Source organism: Colias eurytheme, chromosome 28 (assembly GCF_061535395.1).
Source record: "Colias eurytheme isolate Ceu_HAF_F1 chromosome 28, ilColEury1 Martin Lab GWU primary, whole genome shotgun sequence".
NCBI lineage: Eukaryota > Metazoa > Arthropoda > Insecta > Lepidoptera > Pieridae > Colias > Colias eurytheme.
The window spans coordinates 3346661-3365314 of record NC_143007.1 but is presented as its reverse complement, the minus strand read 5'-3'; the positions used below and the strand labels follow the sequence as shown (position 1 = coordinate 3365314).

At 36.4% G+C, this 18654-nt stretch overlaps 1 protein-coding gene across 4 annotated transcripts in view; it reads right to left on the bottom strand.

The window, feature by feature from the left end:
* Positions 1-2015: 2015 nt before the first annotated feature.
* Cul1 (cullin 1) overlaps positions 2016-18654 on the bottom strand; it is a 66522-nt gene continuing 49883 nt past the window's right edge. For all 4 annotated transcript variants that reach the window (XM_090117460.1, XM_090117461.1, XM_090117459.1 and 1 more), the window contains exons 10-21: positions 16166-16324; positions 12276-12405; positions 11633-11766; positions 11139-11246; positions 10524-10595; positions 9674-9826; positions 8386-8504; positions 7111-7231; positions 5159-5259; positions 4049-4154; positions 3183-3296; positions 2016-2134 (exon numbers count right to left, since the gene is read on the bottom strand). In XM_090117460.1, the coding sequence (XP_089973586.1) occupies positions 2054-2134; positions 3183-3296; positions 4049-4154; positions 5159-5259; positions 7111-7231; positions 8386-8504; positions 9674-9826; positions 10524-10595; positions 11139-11246; positions 11633-11766; positions 12276-12405; positions 16166-16324 (1398 nt within the window). In that variant the 3' untranslated portion in view covers positions 2016-2053. The remainder of the gene's footprint in view (positions 2135-3182; positions 3297-4048; positions 4155-5158; positions 5260-7110; positions 7232-8385; positions 8505-9673; positions 9827-10523; positions 10596-11138; positions 11247-11632; positions 11767-12275; positions 12406-16165; positions 16325-18654) is intronic.

Here is an 18654-nt window from a genome sequence, read left to right as displayed (position 1 = left end):
AAATTTAATGGGGAAAAAGAGCCAGTTATTTCAAATATGAGTGTAATATTCATTCTTAAAACTTTTTTTGAGTAATAAGTTCTGTAAAATAAATGAGCTATTTCTATAGCTATAAACTAAATAACGAAAGTAAAACAGCAAACGATAATATTGTTACATTTATTCAGTTACGAGTGACCATGCGAGATTTTTTTCGATTAGTTTAGAAAATTGAGTGTTTTTTTGAGAAAATAAAGTTCTTTAGAGAAAAAAAGACGGGTTGCACTCCGGGAGTGCCGGCAGAAGTGAAAACTTAATTATTAACGTTCAGCATGTTTGATATTTTGGAATGGTATCCGTCTTACGCATGGAATATAAGGGCTAAAAAAAAATCCGTTTTACGCTTTTTCGATCAGGTCACGTGTCCTGACGCGAGTAAGATTTTATACCCAACGCCGCTAAAGAAGTTTTCACTTCAAAAATAATTTCATTTCATGTCATTTCAAAAAATAGGGTAAATGCTGTTTCTACTTTTACTGTACATGTGATTCTTATCACAGCTTTAATTTTTAATTAAACTAAGTTAGGGAAATTAATCAAAAAGACTTAAGTGTAGGTAATTTAGGGTATGTAATAATTAGAATCAAAATGTATGTAGAATGATATGTCTTTTGTGTAAGTAAATCAACTATCTCTATAGCCATAACCAAAGTTGTGTTATGGAATAAATTGCGATAGCCAAAACCAAAGATGTGGTAGGTAACAAATTAAATCTTTTGTGTAAGTACTATTTCTATAGCTATAAACAAAGATTCAGTAGGTAACAAAATTAAACGCAGCTTAATTTAAATTTAAACTTGCGATAACCACTAACAATAATGCGGAAGGTAACAAATTAGTTAATCTTTTGTGTGAGTACTATTTCTATAGCCATAAACAAAGTATTTGGTAGTATAGGTTGGTAAAAAATAAAATGCAAACTAGGGATAGCCATCAACAAAGATGTGGTAGATAACAAATCTCTTGTGTAAGTACTATCTCTATATAGAGCAGGCTCCAAGGAGATGTTCGTTTGCAAAAATCGCGGACCTAAATCTGACTTCTGATATATATTCTATAGATCCCAGACATCCTATAGACAGATGTTGCCAACCAGTTTTGTGGTCCCCCTGCCCGCACCCCGGTAATTAAATATGGCATACAAAGAAAAAAATAAAAATTTCCAAAACATGCCGTGTGGGGTATCAAATGAAAGAGCTTATTGAGTAGATCACGAATATATAGCATACTATATACATTTCTTACACTTTCTCTAAGATTTTTTAGAGAATTTACGAAAATGGTCCATTTTTGAGTTAACTTTAAACCACTATAGATTGAAAACTCATGAATATATTTTTTAAATTATTATTTTAAATAATTAACAACAGTCCATTGTTTATGATTCAATAGTTCGTAATATAATATAAGTGAGCTATGTGGTGGATTTGATGAAAATAACTATATACTATATGAACTTGAAAATATACTCGCCATCTTTGAATGCTCCCCCCACTCCCCCATGCAACTATTTCACTATACGAAATATTGAATCGTAAACAATGGACTATTGTTAATTATTTAAAATAATAATTTAAAAAATATATTCATGAGTTTTCAATCTATAGTGGTTTAAAGTTAACTCAAAAATGGACCATTTTCGTAAATTTTCTAAAAAATCTTAGAGAAAGTGTAAAAAATGTATATAGTATGCTATATATTCGTGATCTACTCAATAAGCTCTTTCATTTGATACCCCACACGGCATGTTTTGGAAATTTTTATTTTTTTCTTTGTATGCCATATTTAATTACCGGGGTGCGGGCAGGGGGACCACAAAACTGGTTGGCAACATCTGTCTATAGGATGTCTGGGATCTATACAATATATATCAGAAGTCAGATTTAGGTCCGCGATTTTTGCAAACGAAACTCCACTGAGAGTCCGGTCTAATAGCTATAAAAAAGGTTGTTGTAGGTAAAAAATAAAACGCCAAATGATAATATTGTTACATTTATTCAGTTACAACGAGTGATCACGCGAGATAACTGTACGTGTCCTTCTCGCCCTCCGTGCGCTCTAGGTACTCCTTCTCGATTAGTATGTCGATACATTTCTGGAACAAAATCATTATTTTTATTACTATTATAATAAACTAATCATATAATAAGGAAATAATTAGTAAAACTTATGGTATTTGGTAGGCTGTATGCTTCATGAGCAAGTATAGAGAGAAAAGAACTAATCCATAGAAAAAATGATTTCTTTTTAGAAATAGAAAAAATCTTTATTGAAAAAGTTTTAAAATAATATAGTTTATATTTTGGGGAAATTAAAGCCTGTGTTAGTTAGTACATAGTGGAAACATTGGGCCGTTAAAAAAGCCAACAAAGCAAACAGGACTTATGTAGTTATATAACTCATTATTAGGTATATGTACTACTTTGTTATCAAATTGCATTAATTCCATACATTACATATTTCTATTCCAGAATAAATAAAATATGTCATAACTTTTACATTTTCGCTAGGCTTTTCGGATTACATCGAACCAAAAAGGAGTTTGGACTTGAAACTATAAAATTTAAACTAGGGATGTAACGATACATGATTTTGCCGATACGATACCGATACCGATATTTGTAATAAAATATCGGCGATACCGATACCGATACCGATATCGATGGCTTGGTAGAAAAATAAATAGTGAATTATGCATAAAAGTTACCAACATTTAACAGACACTCAACTGTAAATCGTATTCTTTTAAATAACAATGCCAAATCAAAAAACAAGAAAACCATTTATTTTAGTATTATTATTTTGCAAAGTCAGTTAAACTTAAAAAAAAGTTATACACATACAATCAGTTCCTAATAAAAGTTTACTATTGGTAGAGTTTTTTCAAAAAACAAAGTGCGCACGCGCGGGCGGCCTCCCGCATCGTTCATTGGGCGCGGTTTTTTGAATTGTTTGATATCGGTTTCGGTTGTTTTATAATCGGCGATACCGATATATCGGCTTGTCGATTATATCGGCCGATATATCGGTATCGGTATCGGTATCGTTACATCCCTAATTTAAACTATTGCAACTAAAAAATTTATTTTCTTAGAGGCTTTAATTTCTCTTTGATTTACATTAAAATAATATAATATTCTCACCTTTATAACGGGCACGCGCGGTTTAAACCGCGACGACAGTTGGTTCAACACCTCTACCACCAAGTGCTGGTGCTTTAGCGTCTTCCGCGTCTTCATTATACGGACTATGGCGGCCTGTTGACAACATATATTATTAATTATTAATAATAAGGTAGGAAAAAACGTAAAGGTTACTTAGAACATACAAAAAAAATCTACTTATCAATATAATTATACAGGGGTGACTTTTTATAGGTGTAATCGTTTTATAGAGGTGAAAGTATAGCTCATTTGAAGTAAAAAAAGTAAACATTACCTAAATGAAACTTAATAGTTTCAGAAATATTTGACATATTAAATATTAACTTTTTTTGAAAATTTTATCCTAAACCTAATCTTCGGGAAAGCTATAAAAAGTAATAAAAACACCTTCACCCGCGTTTTCTATAACCCTCATTGTTCAGTGAAATTTCAGTGATAAAAACTATGTGTTAATCCAAGTTACCTTTCATGTGTGTGCAAAATTTCATGAAAATCGGTTCAGCAGTATTTACGTGAAATAGTAACAAACATCGATCCATCCATAATTACAAACTTTCGCGTTCAAGTAGGATATTACAAACAATCAAACAAACTAACTCATCAGCCTTATAACATACTAGCTGTGCCCCGCGGTTTCACCCGCATTGATCCGCCCCTGTTGGTCTTAGCGTGATGATATATAGCCTATAGCCTTCCTCGATAAATGGTCTATCTAACACCGAAAAAATTTTACAAATCGGACCAGTAGTTCCCGAGATTAGCGCGTTCAAACAAACAAACAAATTCTTCAGCTTTATAATATTAGTATAGATTATAATTATTAGTACAGAAAAGTATATAAATACCTGTATAAGCATCTTCCTGTCCTCCTCAATGTGTTTGTGTGTCGCCTCTTGTTCCACCTTCAGTTCCGTTTTTAGCGGTATATTGATGTTCACGCGCAGTTTTTTGCTAAAAATTAAGAATTAAATTATATTTCTATGAATAAAAAGTTTATATTAATTTATTTAAACTTTGTTGAGCTAATAAATTGCAATTAGGGCCGATTTTTCAATGCTTTGATAAAACTTATCCGTCCAATAATGTATTACACGATAATATTAAAATGTCACGTAAACTGTCAAATACGGGCAATTAGATTACGTTTTTAAAATGGTAGTTTTATACATTATTCGACGAATAAGTTTTAACCAAGGATTGAAAAATCAGCCCTCAAAGAAAATATAATTCATAATTTATTTAGAAGTGAAACTTCTTGAGGCGCTTTGAGAGTAAAATTCGCGTCATGGCAATACAAATTTTGGTACCTTTGAATCTTGCCAAAGAAGTTTCACATCTGACACTTGTGCTCAGCACACGCGATTTTTTAATTAAATCTTCTTATATATAAAAATGAATCGCAAAATGTGTTGGTAAGCGCATAATTCGAGAACGGCTGAACCGATTTCGATAATTCTTTTTTTATTATATTCCTTGAAGTACGAGGATGGTTCTTATGTAGAGAAAACGTAAACATGTACCACGGGCGAAGCCGGGGTGGACCGCTAATCTATAATATAAAAATGAATCGCAAAATTTGGTAAGCGCATAACTCTAGAACGGCTGAAGCGATTTCGTTAATTATTTTTTATAGGATATTCCTGCAAGTTCTTATGGAGAGAAAACGTAAACATGTACCGCGGGCGAAGCCGGGGCGGACAGCTAGTAAGTAATAAAAAAATGTGTGCGTGTACGTGTGCGTGTACACACGTAAGAAGTGAAACTTCTTTATGACCTTATTTTTCAAAAAATAATTTACTATAATATGCAACTTTACAGAAATACGTCGAATCACGCGTGGTAAGGATAAGAAAAGGATGGCGCGTAACCGAAAAATGTCACGCGTAACGAAAAAATGTTACGCTAAATTTTTTTCCAACCCCGATAAAGAAGTTTCACTTCAATAATATACTCACTTCTTATATCCTAAATACAGTTCAACAAGGGACGACTCGGTCAATTCCGACTCATCGTCCGCGCACACCAGCAGCTTCGCTTTCAGAAGGATTTGTAACACCTGTAATAATTATATTTAAATAAATAAATAAATAAATATTATAGGACATTATTACACAAATCGACCTAGTCCCACAGTAAGCTCAATTAAGGCTTGTGTTGTGGGTACTAGGCGACGATAAATATAATATTTAATAAATACATATATAGATAATAACACCCAGACCCAAGAACAAATAATTGAGTTCATCACACAAATATTTGCCCTGACCGGGGATCGAACCCGGGACCGTCGGCTCAGTAGGCAGTTATAATAATAAATGTATAAGTTATTTATAGTCTGTCCACTATAAGAATTGCCTTTTGACAGCTCGACGGGTGATACCAGAAGTGATGTTCAAAAGATTATCGATTGTGATACCATTTCAATTATAAATTCAAAATATTATCATAAATCGAATCAGGTACGTAAATAATAATTACAACGTAAACGTATAAGATATGTAATAATAAGACCACATATCGATGCATTTTATGTTAAAACTAAACTAAACTAATACTTTATTATTTATTGGTTTCTATCTTAAAATTTGTTAACGATTTTTAATTAAGTTAAGAGTATGAAATTGAAAATGACGTCGAATTTGGAAATGACTGCTCGTAGTGAATGAACGAAAAATTATTTATTGGACATCATATTGGAGTCAATTTAAAAAAAAAATTGTGGCTATACGTAAACAATGTTTAAAAGGCGGCCTTATCGCACACAGCGATCTCTACCAAGCAATCTAAATGACAAGGAAAGTTTATTATTGAGCCGAGGTGATGCATCATAAATAAATGAATACCTGATGTTTCACTATATTTTTCTTTTCTAATATATTTTTCCATGATTAAGTATATTATGTTATTATTATAATAAAAATGTTTCCAATACTTCTTATCTGTATCAGAAAATCCCCCTCCATCTTTTCATGTATATTATAAAATATGTTATAATAGTAGGGGAGCCCAGGATGCTAAATGTGGATTTACTCGAGCGTCACGGGAACCTATTAGAATTGGTAGATTAGACCATAGCGAGAAAAAAAGGTCCTATAATGTTTTCACTTTTAGCGGTGGGGAAGGGTTTTTTGATTTTTTTTAATTTAAAAAAGAAAAAAATTGGCTTGGAAATACTCAAGCGCGTTAGATATTGATATTTTGCATGCTCCAGGACGTCACTGAAAAAAAGTATACGTTAATCTGACGATTTAAGTGGCGATTTAATCTATGAAGAAAGGGTAAAAAATTAAAGTAATATTATTCGAGCGCGTCAGATTAATATATGGGGGGGTTAATTACAATATAAGAAGTCCCCATTTCGCTAATCTGACGATTCGAGCTCAACCTTAGGGAATTATGGATTATTCAAATTTTCCAGCGGGGCCCCTGAGCGCACCCACCAACCATAACTGCTCATATTGACTAGAGGTACTAATGAATAGCTAAGGTACCGTCCCTTATAGTAATCTGACGCGCTCGAGTAAATCCCAAAATCCCCCTCTTGGCCTCCCCTACTATAATAAAAATATTTCCTATATTTATAATGTTACTAAACACATTTTCAATACATTTTAAACGAACCTGAATCAAAAGAACATATCCATACTAATATTATAAATGCGAAAGTAACTCTGTCTGTCTGTCTGTTACTCAATCACGCCTTAACTACTGAACCAATTTTCATGAAATTTGGTATAGAGATATTTTGATACCCGAGAAAGGACACAGGCTACTTTTTACCCCGGGAAATAGGATAGGTTTTATCCCGGAAATCCCACAGGAACGAGAACTATGTGGGTTTTTCTTTGACTGCGCAGGCGAAGCCGCGGGCGGAAACCTAGTATAAAAATAAGTTTGTAAACTATACCTGTATCAAAAAGTCCCCCTTGATACCAGTAAAGTGCTCCAACTGACGGACTCTCCACGACGTGTTGTCGTTATACTGCAGGAGTACAGCCATTTGGAACGTGCTCGCTTGTAGTGTGTATCTGTTGATTAGTAAGTAATGATAATATCTGTTAATTAGCAAGTAATAATAATAATTAATAATCAATCTATTAAGTTAATTAATCTATTGTTAGACGTAACTTTTGATTTAATATTTTTGTGGATGAATAGTTGTCAATATAGTTGTCACTATTTCCTGTCAAAACATGCTACCTGTCGAATACTATAAAATGCTGCGTTTCTTTGACTCGTGGCGCATTCGTACGAATCGTGCCGGGGGGGGGGGGGCTCGGACGTTGTTTATACGACGTTCGACCCAACTACCCTCACTTTGCTAATAGTCGTTGACTTGCTGCGTTTTGCTATCAACTACCTACATCAATTAGCTATCTGTGTAGAATCGCAGTACATTCTTATTACATTCAAACTAATATTTAAACCGGCCTCCCGTTTTATTTCTTATAATATTATATTTGAATAATATCTGTAAACGAGAAAATCAATTTTATATTTATTATCATTTTTAAAAAAGAAACACTAAAGAATATGCAGTAAGTGAACTAAAAATGGTTTGTCACGAAATTATTGTAGGTATGTATTGTCACCAATCTATACTAATATTATAAAGCTTAAGAGTTTGTTTGAACGCGCTAATCTCAGGAACTACAGGCCCGATTTGAAAAATTATTTCGGTGTTAGATAGCCCATTTATCGAGAAAGGCTATATATCATCACGGTAGGACCAACAAGAGCGGATGAATCCGCGCGGCACAGCGAGTCCTTGATAAGTGTACAATGTTTGAATTAAATTTGTGCGTTCAAAGTGGGCTAAAATCGATTCTAGTCTTTTGAATATTATAATTTAATATTTTAATGAGGACAATATCGATGATAGTTTGACTATGAAAAATGCGCTGCGCTATATCTGCGCCGGCCCTTAAGGAGTCGGTTACACACAAACATACATGAAAAGCTAAAAATGCCAAAAAATAAATAAAAAAGACGTGTGGCACTCGGGGACTGCCGCGGTAAAGCTCTTGCATGCTATGCCTTCAAGCCACACCTCCGCGCCCATCCCCGTGGGGAGCGTGAGGTTTTTTCGTTACGGAATTTCTCGATTCGGTCCCCGCGCTCAAGGCCCGCGATAGAAGCTATGCAATAGCTTTAAACATACATATAATAATAATATAGGTACCTGTTCTTAAAACAATTGGTGACAAGCTCGCCCTTGCTCATGTTATAGAGCCAGTTGAGCTTTCTGCCCGAGTGCTGCGACGAGTAGAACGTGGTGAAACGGTGCACTGAACGCTCCAACTGGAATATATTACAAAAATAATTCTTAATATCATTGACATATACATATGGAGACGACACCGCCTACATCACATATGTTCCGCTCAACATACGCCATATGGCGTAACTGCACGCTCATTTTTTATTTGTTTTAAAGTGAAACGCATCAAATATGCCTTCGTGTGTGTTACGATATTGCACAAATAATGCGGAAAAGTGCAAAGGAATAACTTTCATCGGTAAGTTAGGTACTTATAATAATTTTTAAAACTTAGAGCAAAAAAATGGCGCACAGATTTTGTTCGTGGTGTCTCCTCCATACGTAGTAATATTATCTCAATGCTTAATATATATAAATCTCGTGTCACAATGTTTGTCCTCAATGGACTCCTAAGCCACTTAACCGATTATAATAAAATTCGCACACCATGTGCAGTTCGATCCAACTTGAGAGATAGGATAGGTTTTATCCCGGAAATCCCTCGGGAACGGGTTTTTATTTGGAAACGCGGGCGAAGCCGCGGGCGGAAAGCTAGTAGTTAATATTATCCAACAGTACTTAAGAATACTAATATACATAGAGAAGTTATCTTCTTATGTTGTAATGAAAAATATGAGCCATTATGGGTGGCCTGAATCATCGACATTATTTTGTACGACGAATTCAGTGAAAACACTACTAAGTACTACATATAGACTACTAGCTTTCCGCCCGCGGCTTCGCCCGCGTTTTCAGAGAAAACCTCGCATAGTTCCCTTTCCCGTGGCATTTCCGGGATAAAACCTATCCTATCTCTCAAGTTGGATCGAACTGCACATGGTGTGCGAATTTTATTATAATCGGTTAAGTGGTTTAGGAGTCCATTGAGGACAAACATTGTGACACGAGATTTATATATTATAGACTATGTATATATACCATCATATAGCACGTCACCACGCCAAAAATCGGTTTTACGTGCGCCTATAGATGTTTCACATTAAAATTTTCCATGTGAATTCATTTGGTAGGCTTAGCACAACCGGCATGCACTACAATAATTATAAATGTTATTAAAACCACGTATGCGTGCGTGTGTGTGCACGTGTGCGTGTACTTATTCATGTGCATGTTGTGTGTGTGTGTGTTGGTACTTGGTATACATTTAAATGATTTTGTTTGTATGTTTGTCTGTTAGTCCATCACATACCTCGGTGGGCAGCTGGAAGGAGGTGGACTGCTGGAAGGGCCACGAGCCGGAGGACAGCACTTGTATGCTGAAGTCGATGTGCAGCGGCGCTTCGCTGCTGTTCGCTATGTGCTTGCGGAAGTTCTCGTTCAGATCCTTCGATACGCCTATGTCCTGTTATACATTCAAAATAAAATAAAAAAAAAGCCTTGCAAGTCGAATTAAAATGTTCAAAGTCTGTTAAAATAGGTACAAGAGTGCGCGCCACGAAAAAAGTCGCACGGCGAAGGTGTATATAGTGCCACAAACTTATCTGACCCGGTGGCAAAAACTGGAACTACGTGCCGCCATTTTGAAATGTCACATTTTCACAGACTTTTCATACGGAATATTTTGTTTATATAAAAAGAAAGCGACATCAGTGACACTGTCACCGGGTCAGATAAGTTTGTGGCACTATACTGAATATTATGACAGGTCGGTTTTTTTTTGCGCCAAAAGCGCCACGTCTACGGGACTTCTTTCGTGGCGCGCGTCTTCGGGACTTCTTTCGTGGCGAACGTCTTCGGGACTTCTTTAGTGGCGCGCGTCTTCGGGACTTCTTTCGTGGCGCACGTCTTCGGGATTTCTTTCGTGGCGCGTACTCAACGATTTGACATGAGATAACGTTTTATAAGATGGCGGCGTTAGTTCTGAATGCTCGTCATCGATGCAATTAGTCGAATTATGTTTGTTTAATTTCACTACTAAATGCAAAAAAAGACACAAGAAACGTAGTTAAACGTTGGAAAAGTAGTCGATACACTTCCAAAACTTTATTGATTGAAAAATATCTATTAATAAAAAATAAAACATTTAAAAGGTAACTTACCTGGAACATTCTTTGCAATTTGCTTGTATATTCGAAACCGCACGCCTGTTTTAACTTTGAGATCATTGAAGCCTGCAAATAGAATATAATAATTTAGGATTATTGTTGTAAATGAATGATACAATGTTTATTTATGTAAATTTTTTCAATAATTATTTAATAAATCTTTTTGATTAGACTGAGAGATAAATTATCTTTTAAAATATTAAAGAACGTTAATTTTAGTGAAAATGAATCAAAATACACCACTGCATTGATTCGAAAATTCTTATATATTAATTAAGTATAATGTAATATTTTATATACTATTTTAACAACTGAAAGAATAGCAGAATAAAATAATATGTTTCTCAATGTCTTTTCAAATAAAATTGGACAAATCTTATCGAGCATCTACTTATATTTAAACATTTATATGTATTATTTACTAGAGGTCCGCCCCGGCTTCGCCCGTGGTACATATTTCGCAATAAAAGGTAGCCTATGTCCTTTCTTGGGTAACAAAATATCTCCATACCAAATTTCATGCAAATTGGTTCAGTAGTTTAGGCGTGATTGAGTAACAGACAGACAGACAGTGTTACTTTCGCATTTATAATATTAGTATGGATTTACCTCAGCGTCATCGCTAGCGGACATGTGCTGCACCAGCCTCTTGGCGAGCATTTTACTATAGAACTTTTGGAATACGTCCTTGTCCTCTATGTATTTGAATACAACCATCTGCAAAAAACATATTAATTATAATAATTATAATAATGCATTAAATAATTAATATTTATAAAGAAACTAGCGACCCTCGCGGCTTCATCTGCTTTGTCTAAAACCTAATAAATGATATACTTAAACTTTTCTCGAGAATCACTATCTATTAAAAAAAAAATTGGTTGTCTGTAAAGTCGGTTTACTGACGATAGTAGAACGTGACAACGTCCGATTGTGCTTCTTTGTCGCTCGTTCCGCGCTCTCGCTTGCACTTCAAGCCTTACATGGAACGCCTCAGAGCGAGGTAACGCCGCATGAGTCATGTTTTTTCGTGCGTGCAGCCGGCTCTATCGAATTATAAGACGTTGTCACGTCAAAAAGCACCAAATAAACTATTTACTAACCACTTGATTCAGCGTATCTTCCAATTCTGCTTCCTCTGGATTCTTGCTTGATTTCTTCAACAACAGATCGCAGTATTTGGCCAATAGCTCTGGGCTTTTGGACGACGAATTCGCCGCTTTTGTCACTGCGTTGCCTGTGAGAGAATTTATATAGTAGCATACAAAATAAAAAAGGCCTTTTTAATGGTAGAATGTGTTAGAATAATAATAGATATTCACATGTGGAAAAATGTGAATTCATGAGATTATAATCTATCGAAAAAAAATGCATGAAATTTTAGGCAGTTGTAAAATTGGTATGTGTAAAAATGTGTTTCGTAATATTTTTACAATTTTACGGAGACAGATATCACATGCTGTGCATAAATAGTTTAATATAAAATATAACGCCGTTGAAAAACCCGAATGCTTTCAAATATTTTGCTGTTGTAAATGTAGCCAAAACCGAAAATAGTGCCTAAGGCAAGGCGTCGCCCCGGAATGGCGAAAGATGCGGGTTTTTTTATTTATGAAACATTTGAATGAAACTAAATATCAAGTTAAACTCAACGACCATTTAAACTAAGCAACAGCAACCGCAGGATAACTGACGTTATTAAAAATTAAAAATATTTTATAAATCAACATTGAATTTATAACTCACTGTTAATAAACCGTCCGCAAGCCTTGTCCAAAGCCGCTACGAATCCAGAGTCATTGTTGAACGCGACCAACACTAGCGCGTTATATTTCTTGTGCACCTCCAGTATAGTTGACACGTATACTTTGGGATCCTGGAACGGGAAATTATTATTAATTTGTATTGTATTTTTAAAATAGATTTAAAACATGTTTTACTTCATGTATTTTTTTTTCATATTTTTTGTAATGTACCCTGTTGTACTGTAATGTTATTGTTGCATTGTGGTATTTTGTGTTGTACTAGTATTCTGTATTGTACTGCAGTATTCTGTGTTGTACTGTGTATTCTATGTTGTACTGTGTATTCTATGTTGTACTGCAGTATAGGCTATTTGACAAGGTTTTGAAAACTGTCTCAAATTATTAAGATACCTTTATAGAGCACACAAAACACATGTTTCTTAATTTTTTGTAGTTATTCATTGAGAAAATGGAAAATAAAAACATGATATTCAAATACGCCGCCAAAACACAATTTTGAAGAATATGGCGTCTCGCGACCATGGTGACGTCACAGCGGCGTAAACATCAACTTGCTCCTAGTACTTATTGTTCGTTTTTGTTTTAATTATAGTATAATTAAGTTAATCTGTTTAAAAACCAGAAAATGAGTTCTTATAGGTGGTGTAGTTCCTGGATGCAGAAATAAACCCCTGACAAACTATTAATATGTGCTCCAAAAGATATAAAAATGCGTAGAAAGTGGTTGCAGTTAGCTCGCAGAAATCCAAGTGATATTAGATACTTATATCAATTATTAAAACAGTTATATTTTTTTGTGAAGACCACTTCGATGTAAGTATGGTGTTGAATACCTAGTAGGCAGTTTATTTTATTTGCAATACATAGTATCAATCGTGTCATTACTTACCTGCTTGAGGTAAGATAATGATATATATAAATTGATGATGACGTGTTTGTATTGATATTGAAAATAATCAATACAAACACGTCAATCCTATAAACTGGATGGCTGAAATGAAAAATAAAGGACTTAATCTAAAAAATGTATACTTCATAATTATTGTGCTATTGTGATTCATGTTTGTAGGTACAATTAACTAAAAAGGTATAAATGACGATTGAAATATTAACTTACGTAGCTGTTTTCACATTTCTCAATTGAGGAGCGTAAAAATCTTGGTTGTTTTTAAAGAACATGCCAACCATTATAGCACAGTATTACAATATTATTTCCTAATTATAGCTTCCACTTTAGGTAGATTTCTACTGTCTGCTTTTTCGAAATTAGGTTCCATGACAAACAAAAATAACACATATAGAACAAAACTGATTACAGACACCTTGAATCACAAGAAATAAGTTACACAAGAAACAAAACCAAAAGCGAAATTCAGCAACGACGTGAGTAAACGTTGGGATCACTTGTTATTTACGCCGCTGTGACGTCATGGCAGATGCAGCCAATCATGGATGTTTTCGGTCACGTGGTCATTTTAAAAAATATGATGTTTTTTCTCGACGATTTATAAATAAATAAGTTATTATTTATATCATTTATTAATTTAAATCGCTTCAAAAACCTTATATATATATGGATTACACAAAAAAGTAATTTATTTTTTATACTGTCAAATAGCCTATTCTGTGTTGTACTGCAATATTTATTTATTTATTTATTTATTAGAAATACCAACGTTTGTTTACATTGTTTCATTAATTATTAATTACAGACTTATTGTATTCTTCTAAATGTAACAAACAATTATAGGTATTCACAACATGCAAATATAAATTACACAAACTGACAATTTTTAATTGTAAACTCAACAGCGGGAAGAGAAAAAACAACATTACATTATAAAGAGAACAAAGGAAAATGTATATAATAAAAACAATAAATAGTTGCGTCTCATTACTAACACATAACTATAATAAATTGCTATTTTGGTGTTAGAACATAAGGCTAAGAACATAATATAATTTTTAATAACTATGACTACATGCTATCCATTAAGCTTACATACAAACAATTTACGAACAGTTCGGAGAGAGGTATTATTAATATCAATGATATCACCATATTTATTTACCATCTTGCACAGTCTTGGAATAGGAGAGTTGACTCCGAACTTACACCTACGGACTGGTGGAACAAGTGGATCAATTTGCTTTCGGGGATACCTACTAGGGACACGAAAATTTACTTTATTCAAAAGTTGAGGGCAATCAATTTTATTATTTAACAATTTTAATGCAAAAATAAGATCGATTAAAATTTGCCGTTCCTCTAAAGAATTCATTTTGAAAAATTCCAGTCTATTAGTATAGGAACGCAAACTATTTCTTGATAGTCCGTTTGAATAAATTAAATGCCAAATAAATCTTTTTTGAATTCGCTCTATTCTTAACATGTGTGTCGCATAGTGAGGTCTCCAAACCACCGATCCGTATTCCAAAATGCTTCGTACTAATGAGTTGTATAGCGAAATTTTTAAGTTATTATCCCGAAATACTTTTATATTTCTAATTAAAAATCCTAGCATTTTATATGCCCGGGAGGTAATGTACTCTATATGAGGAATGAAAGTTAACTTCGCATCAAAAACAATGCCCAGATCTTTAACTTGGTTCAGTCTTTGAAGAGAAGTGCCATTGATACTATATGTGTACGCGACGTTAGTGCTTTTTCGTGAAAAAGTAATAAAGTGGCACTTATCTGAATTCAATTCCATGCCATTATTTTGGCACCAAGAAGCAATGCTCTCGAGATCTGATTGAAGTCTGATACAGTCTTCTGTTGAATTAATTTCTTTAGATATTTTCAGATCATCGGCATATAGATAAGATTTCGATGATTTCACGGTAGTGACGATATCGTTAATGAAAAAGTTGAAAAGAAGAGGCCCTAAATGAGAGCCCTGTGGAACACCAGACGTAATTCTTTTAGAAGATGAATTGAATCCATTGACCACCACAAAAAAATTGCGACTAGATAAATATGATCTAAACCATTCCAAAAATATGTTGGATATACCGTAAGCTGACAGTTTGGCAACCAATACACTATGACTAACCCGGTCGAAAGCCTTACTGAAGTCAGTATATACAACGTCAATCTGTTTCCGTGAATCCAGTGATTCAATTAAAGTTTCACAAAAATCTACAAGATTGGTTGTTGTTGATCGTGAAGGTACAAAGCCATGTTGGACATCATGTAAGAACAATTTGAGGTGATTTTGGAGGAAGGGACAAATTAAAGCTTCCAAAACTTTAGCAAATGTGGACAAAATGGAAATTGGTCTATAGTTTTGAATAGAATTCTGAGGGCCTGACTTATGTATTGGTACCACCTTGGCTGATTTCCAATATAACGGAAAGCATCCAGTTTTGAGAGATCTGTTATAAATAAGTGAGAGAGGCACAGTCAACTGTTTAGAACATTCAACCACAAAAATTGAGGGAATTCCATCGGGCCCAGCACCTTTATTTTTATCGAGTGATTTAAGTTTTTTCAAAATTGTATCATTATCGATCTGTGGTGGCACTAATAATGGACTATTATTCCTAATATTAAAGAAATAGTCAGAGTTTAGGCAGCTATTGTAAGTGTCTCCACTATCACTTGTATATATAGAACCAAAATATTCTTTGTTGTACTGTGTATTTTGTGTTATTCTACTGTGTTATACTAGTGTCGTACTGTGTGCACGTTCTCGCCGAACGGCTGGTTTGTTTATGTATGTTTATCGCATGATTTAGTACATTTATGGTGTATTTTGGTGAGTTTTTGATGTGTTTGCGTGTTTATGGCATGTTTTATAATTTTTTTGGTGTCTTTTCTTTCTTTCTATAAGATGTATTTTTCGGAGTTTTTGTATTAACACATACCGTATGCGCACTCTCCCCGCACTTGTCGATCGCCTGCAGCCCCTGCGCGTGTATGTGCTGCTCGAGCAGGCGCCGCAGTTCACACAGACCGTCCGGTATACGAGCCACGAGGCTGTACATACGACCTAGGTCCGCGTTCTTGTCCGCGTCTAGCAGTTTCTGTAAGAGAGATGGATAAATTGTTGAAGCGAAACTTCTTTATCGGGGCTGGAAAAAAATTTAGTGTTTTTTTTTTTTTTTTTTTTTTTTTTAATATAAGAGGAGGCAACAGAGCAGACGCGTCACCTGATGTTAAGTGCACCGCGTCGCCCATAGGCACCAGCAATGCCGGGGACATTGTTAGTGCGTTGCCGGCCTTTAAGGTAGGAGTACGCTCTTTTCTTGAAGGTCCCTAAGTCGTAACCGTTTGGAAACACCGCATGAGGAAGTTCGTTCCATAAACTCGTTGTGCGCGGAAAGAAGCTTCTTTTGAAGCGCGCAGTTGTCGATCGCCAGGAGTCAAGGTGGTGTGGGTGGTATCTGAGTTTGTGGCGTGCAGTACGGTGATGGAACTCAGCGGCAGGTATTGTTCCAAACAGCTCCTCAGAGCACTCCCCATTGTAGATGCGATAGAAAACACACAGTGAAGCGACGTCTCTTCGCAGCGCCAAAGTATCAAGCCGATCGGTAAGACTTGGCTCGTTAACGAGTCGTACTGCTCTCCTTTGAATACGGTCAAATGGAAGGAGGTGTTGTTGAGGTGCCCCGGCCCAGATGTGGGAGCAGTATTCCATGTGCGGCCTAACTTGCGCCTTATAAAGCATAAGGCGGTGGTGCGACGTGAAATACTGCCCCGCTCGACAGAGCACACCAAGTTTCTGTGAAGCCAATTTGGCCTTTCCTTCCAAATGACAGGAGAACTGTACGCTACTCGAGATTTCGAGACCAAGAATACCGATGCTAGCTGTGGCAGAGAGAGGAATACCCTGAAAACGAGGAGTTACGACAAAGGGAAGCTTTTTTGCGGTGAACGCGCAGACCTGTGTCTTCTTGGGGTTGAATTGGACTAAGTTACGTCGGCCCCAGTTAGATACCTCTTCTAAGGAGGTTTCTATTGAAGACACGAGGTAGTTCCGGCACTCAATGACGCGGTCCTGAGAAATATTGCTGTGGCCGGTGTATATTGTATCACCAGTACTGTCGTCTGCATAGCAATGAATGCTGCCGTCTAGCAGCATATCATTGATATGCAGAAGAAACAGAGTGGGAGACAGAACGCAGCCTTGTGGGACACCAGCATTCACAGGCTTAGGATCGGAGCATGAACCGTCGACTACGACACTCATGCTACGCTCTGTGAGAAAACTGGCAACCCACTGGCAAAATTTCTCAGGAAGCCCATAGGAAGGAAGCTTCGCAAGAAGCGCTTTGTGCCATACCCGATCGAAAGCTTTCGCTATGTCCAAGCTGACGGCTAAGCCTTCCCCCTTGCTCTCAATCGCTGACGCCCAGCGGTGAGTCAAATATACAAGAAGATCGCCAGCTGACCGGCCACGACGGAAACCGTACTGTCGGTCACTAATCAGCTGGCGCTCTTCCAGATATTTGAGCACCTGGCGATTGATAATGGTTTCCATTATCTTGGAGAGCAAGGAAGTGATGGCTATGGGTCGATAGTTGGACGGATCCGAGCGATCGCCTTTTTTCGGGATGGGATGTACTAAAGCTGTCTTCCATGTGTTCGGGACGACGCCTGTGGAATAGGAGTGCTGGAAAAGTCGCGTGAGAACCGGCGCCAACTCAGGTGCACACATCTTCAACACAACAGGAGGAATACCGTCGGGTCCACTCGACTTGTGGATGTCTAGAGCGAAAAGTGCTTTACGCACAGCGCTCTGGGTGAAACGGATGTCCGGCATAGAGCCCTCAAACCGTGGGATGGTAGGTGGTGATTTTCCCATGTCATCCAAAGTCGAGTTAGCGGCGAAAAGGGAGCTTAGAAGATCAGCTTTCTCTTTCGCCGTGTGGGCCAACAAGTCATTCTCCATGCGTAGAGATGGCAATGACGGCCGACAAAAGTTTCCTTGCACAGCTTTGGCGAGTGCCCAAAAGGCTCGTGTTCCCGAAGGAAGTCGGGCGAGTTTCTCGCCAAGCTTTGCAATATGCTCAGACTTAGCTCTTGCAATAGCTCTTTTGAAGGACCTAGAGGCCGAGTTTAGTTCTCTCTTAAGAGTACGGGCGTCTGGATCACTAGACACAAGCGCATTGGCCCAGGCTTGGTAACAATCCTGTTTTCGGCGTGATGCCGTTTTACAAGAGTGACCAAACCAGGGCTGGGACTTGCCACCGATGGGAACAACGGAGTTTGGAATAAACAATTCCATTCCCTGAAGTATCACATCAGCAACAGAGTCAGCACAGATGCTAGGATCTTCTGCCGAGAAACAAACACGGCCCCAGGGATAAGATGAAAAGAAGGTGCGCATCTCGTCCCAGTCTGCTGACTTGTA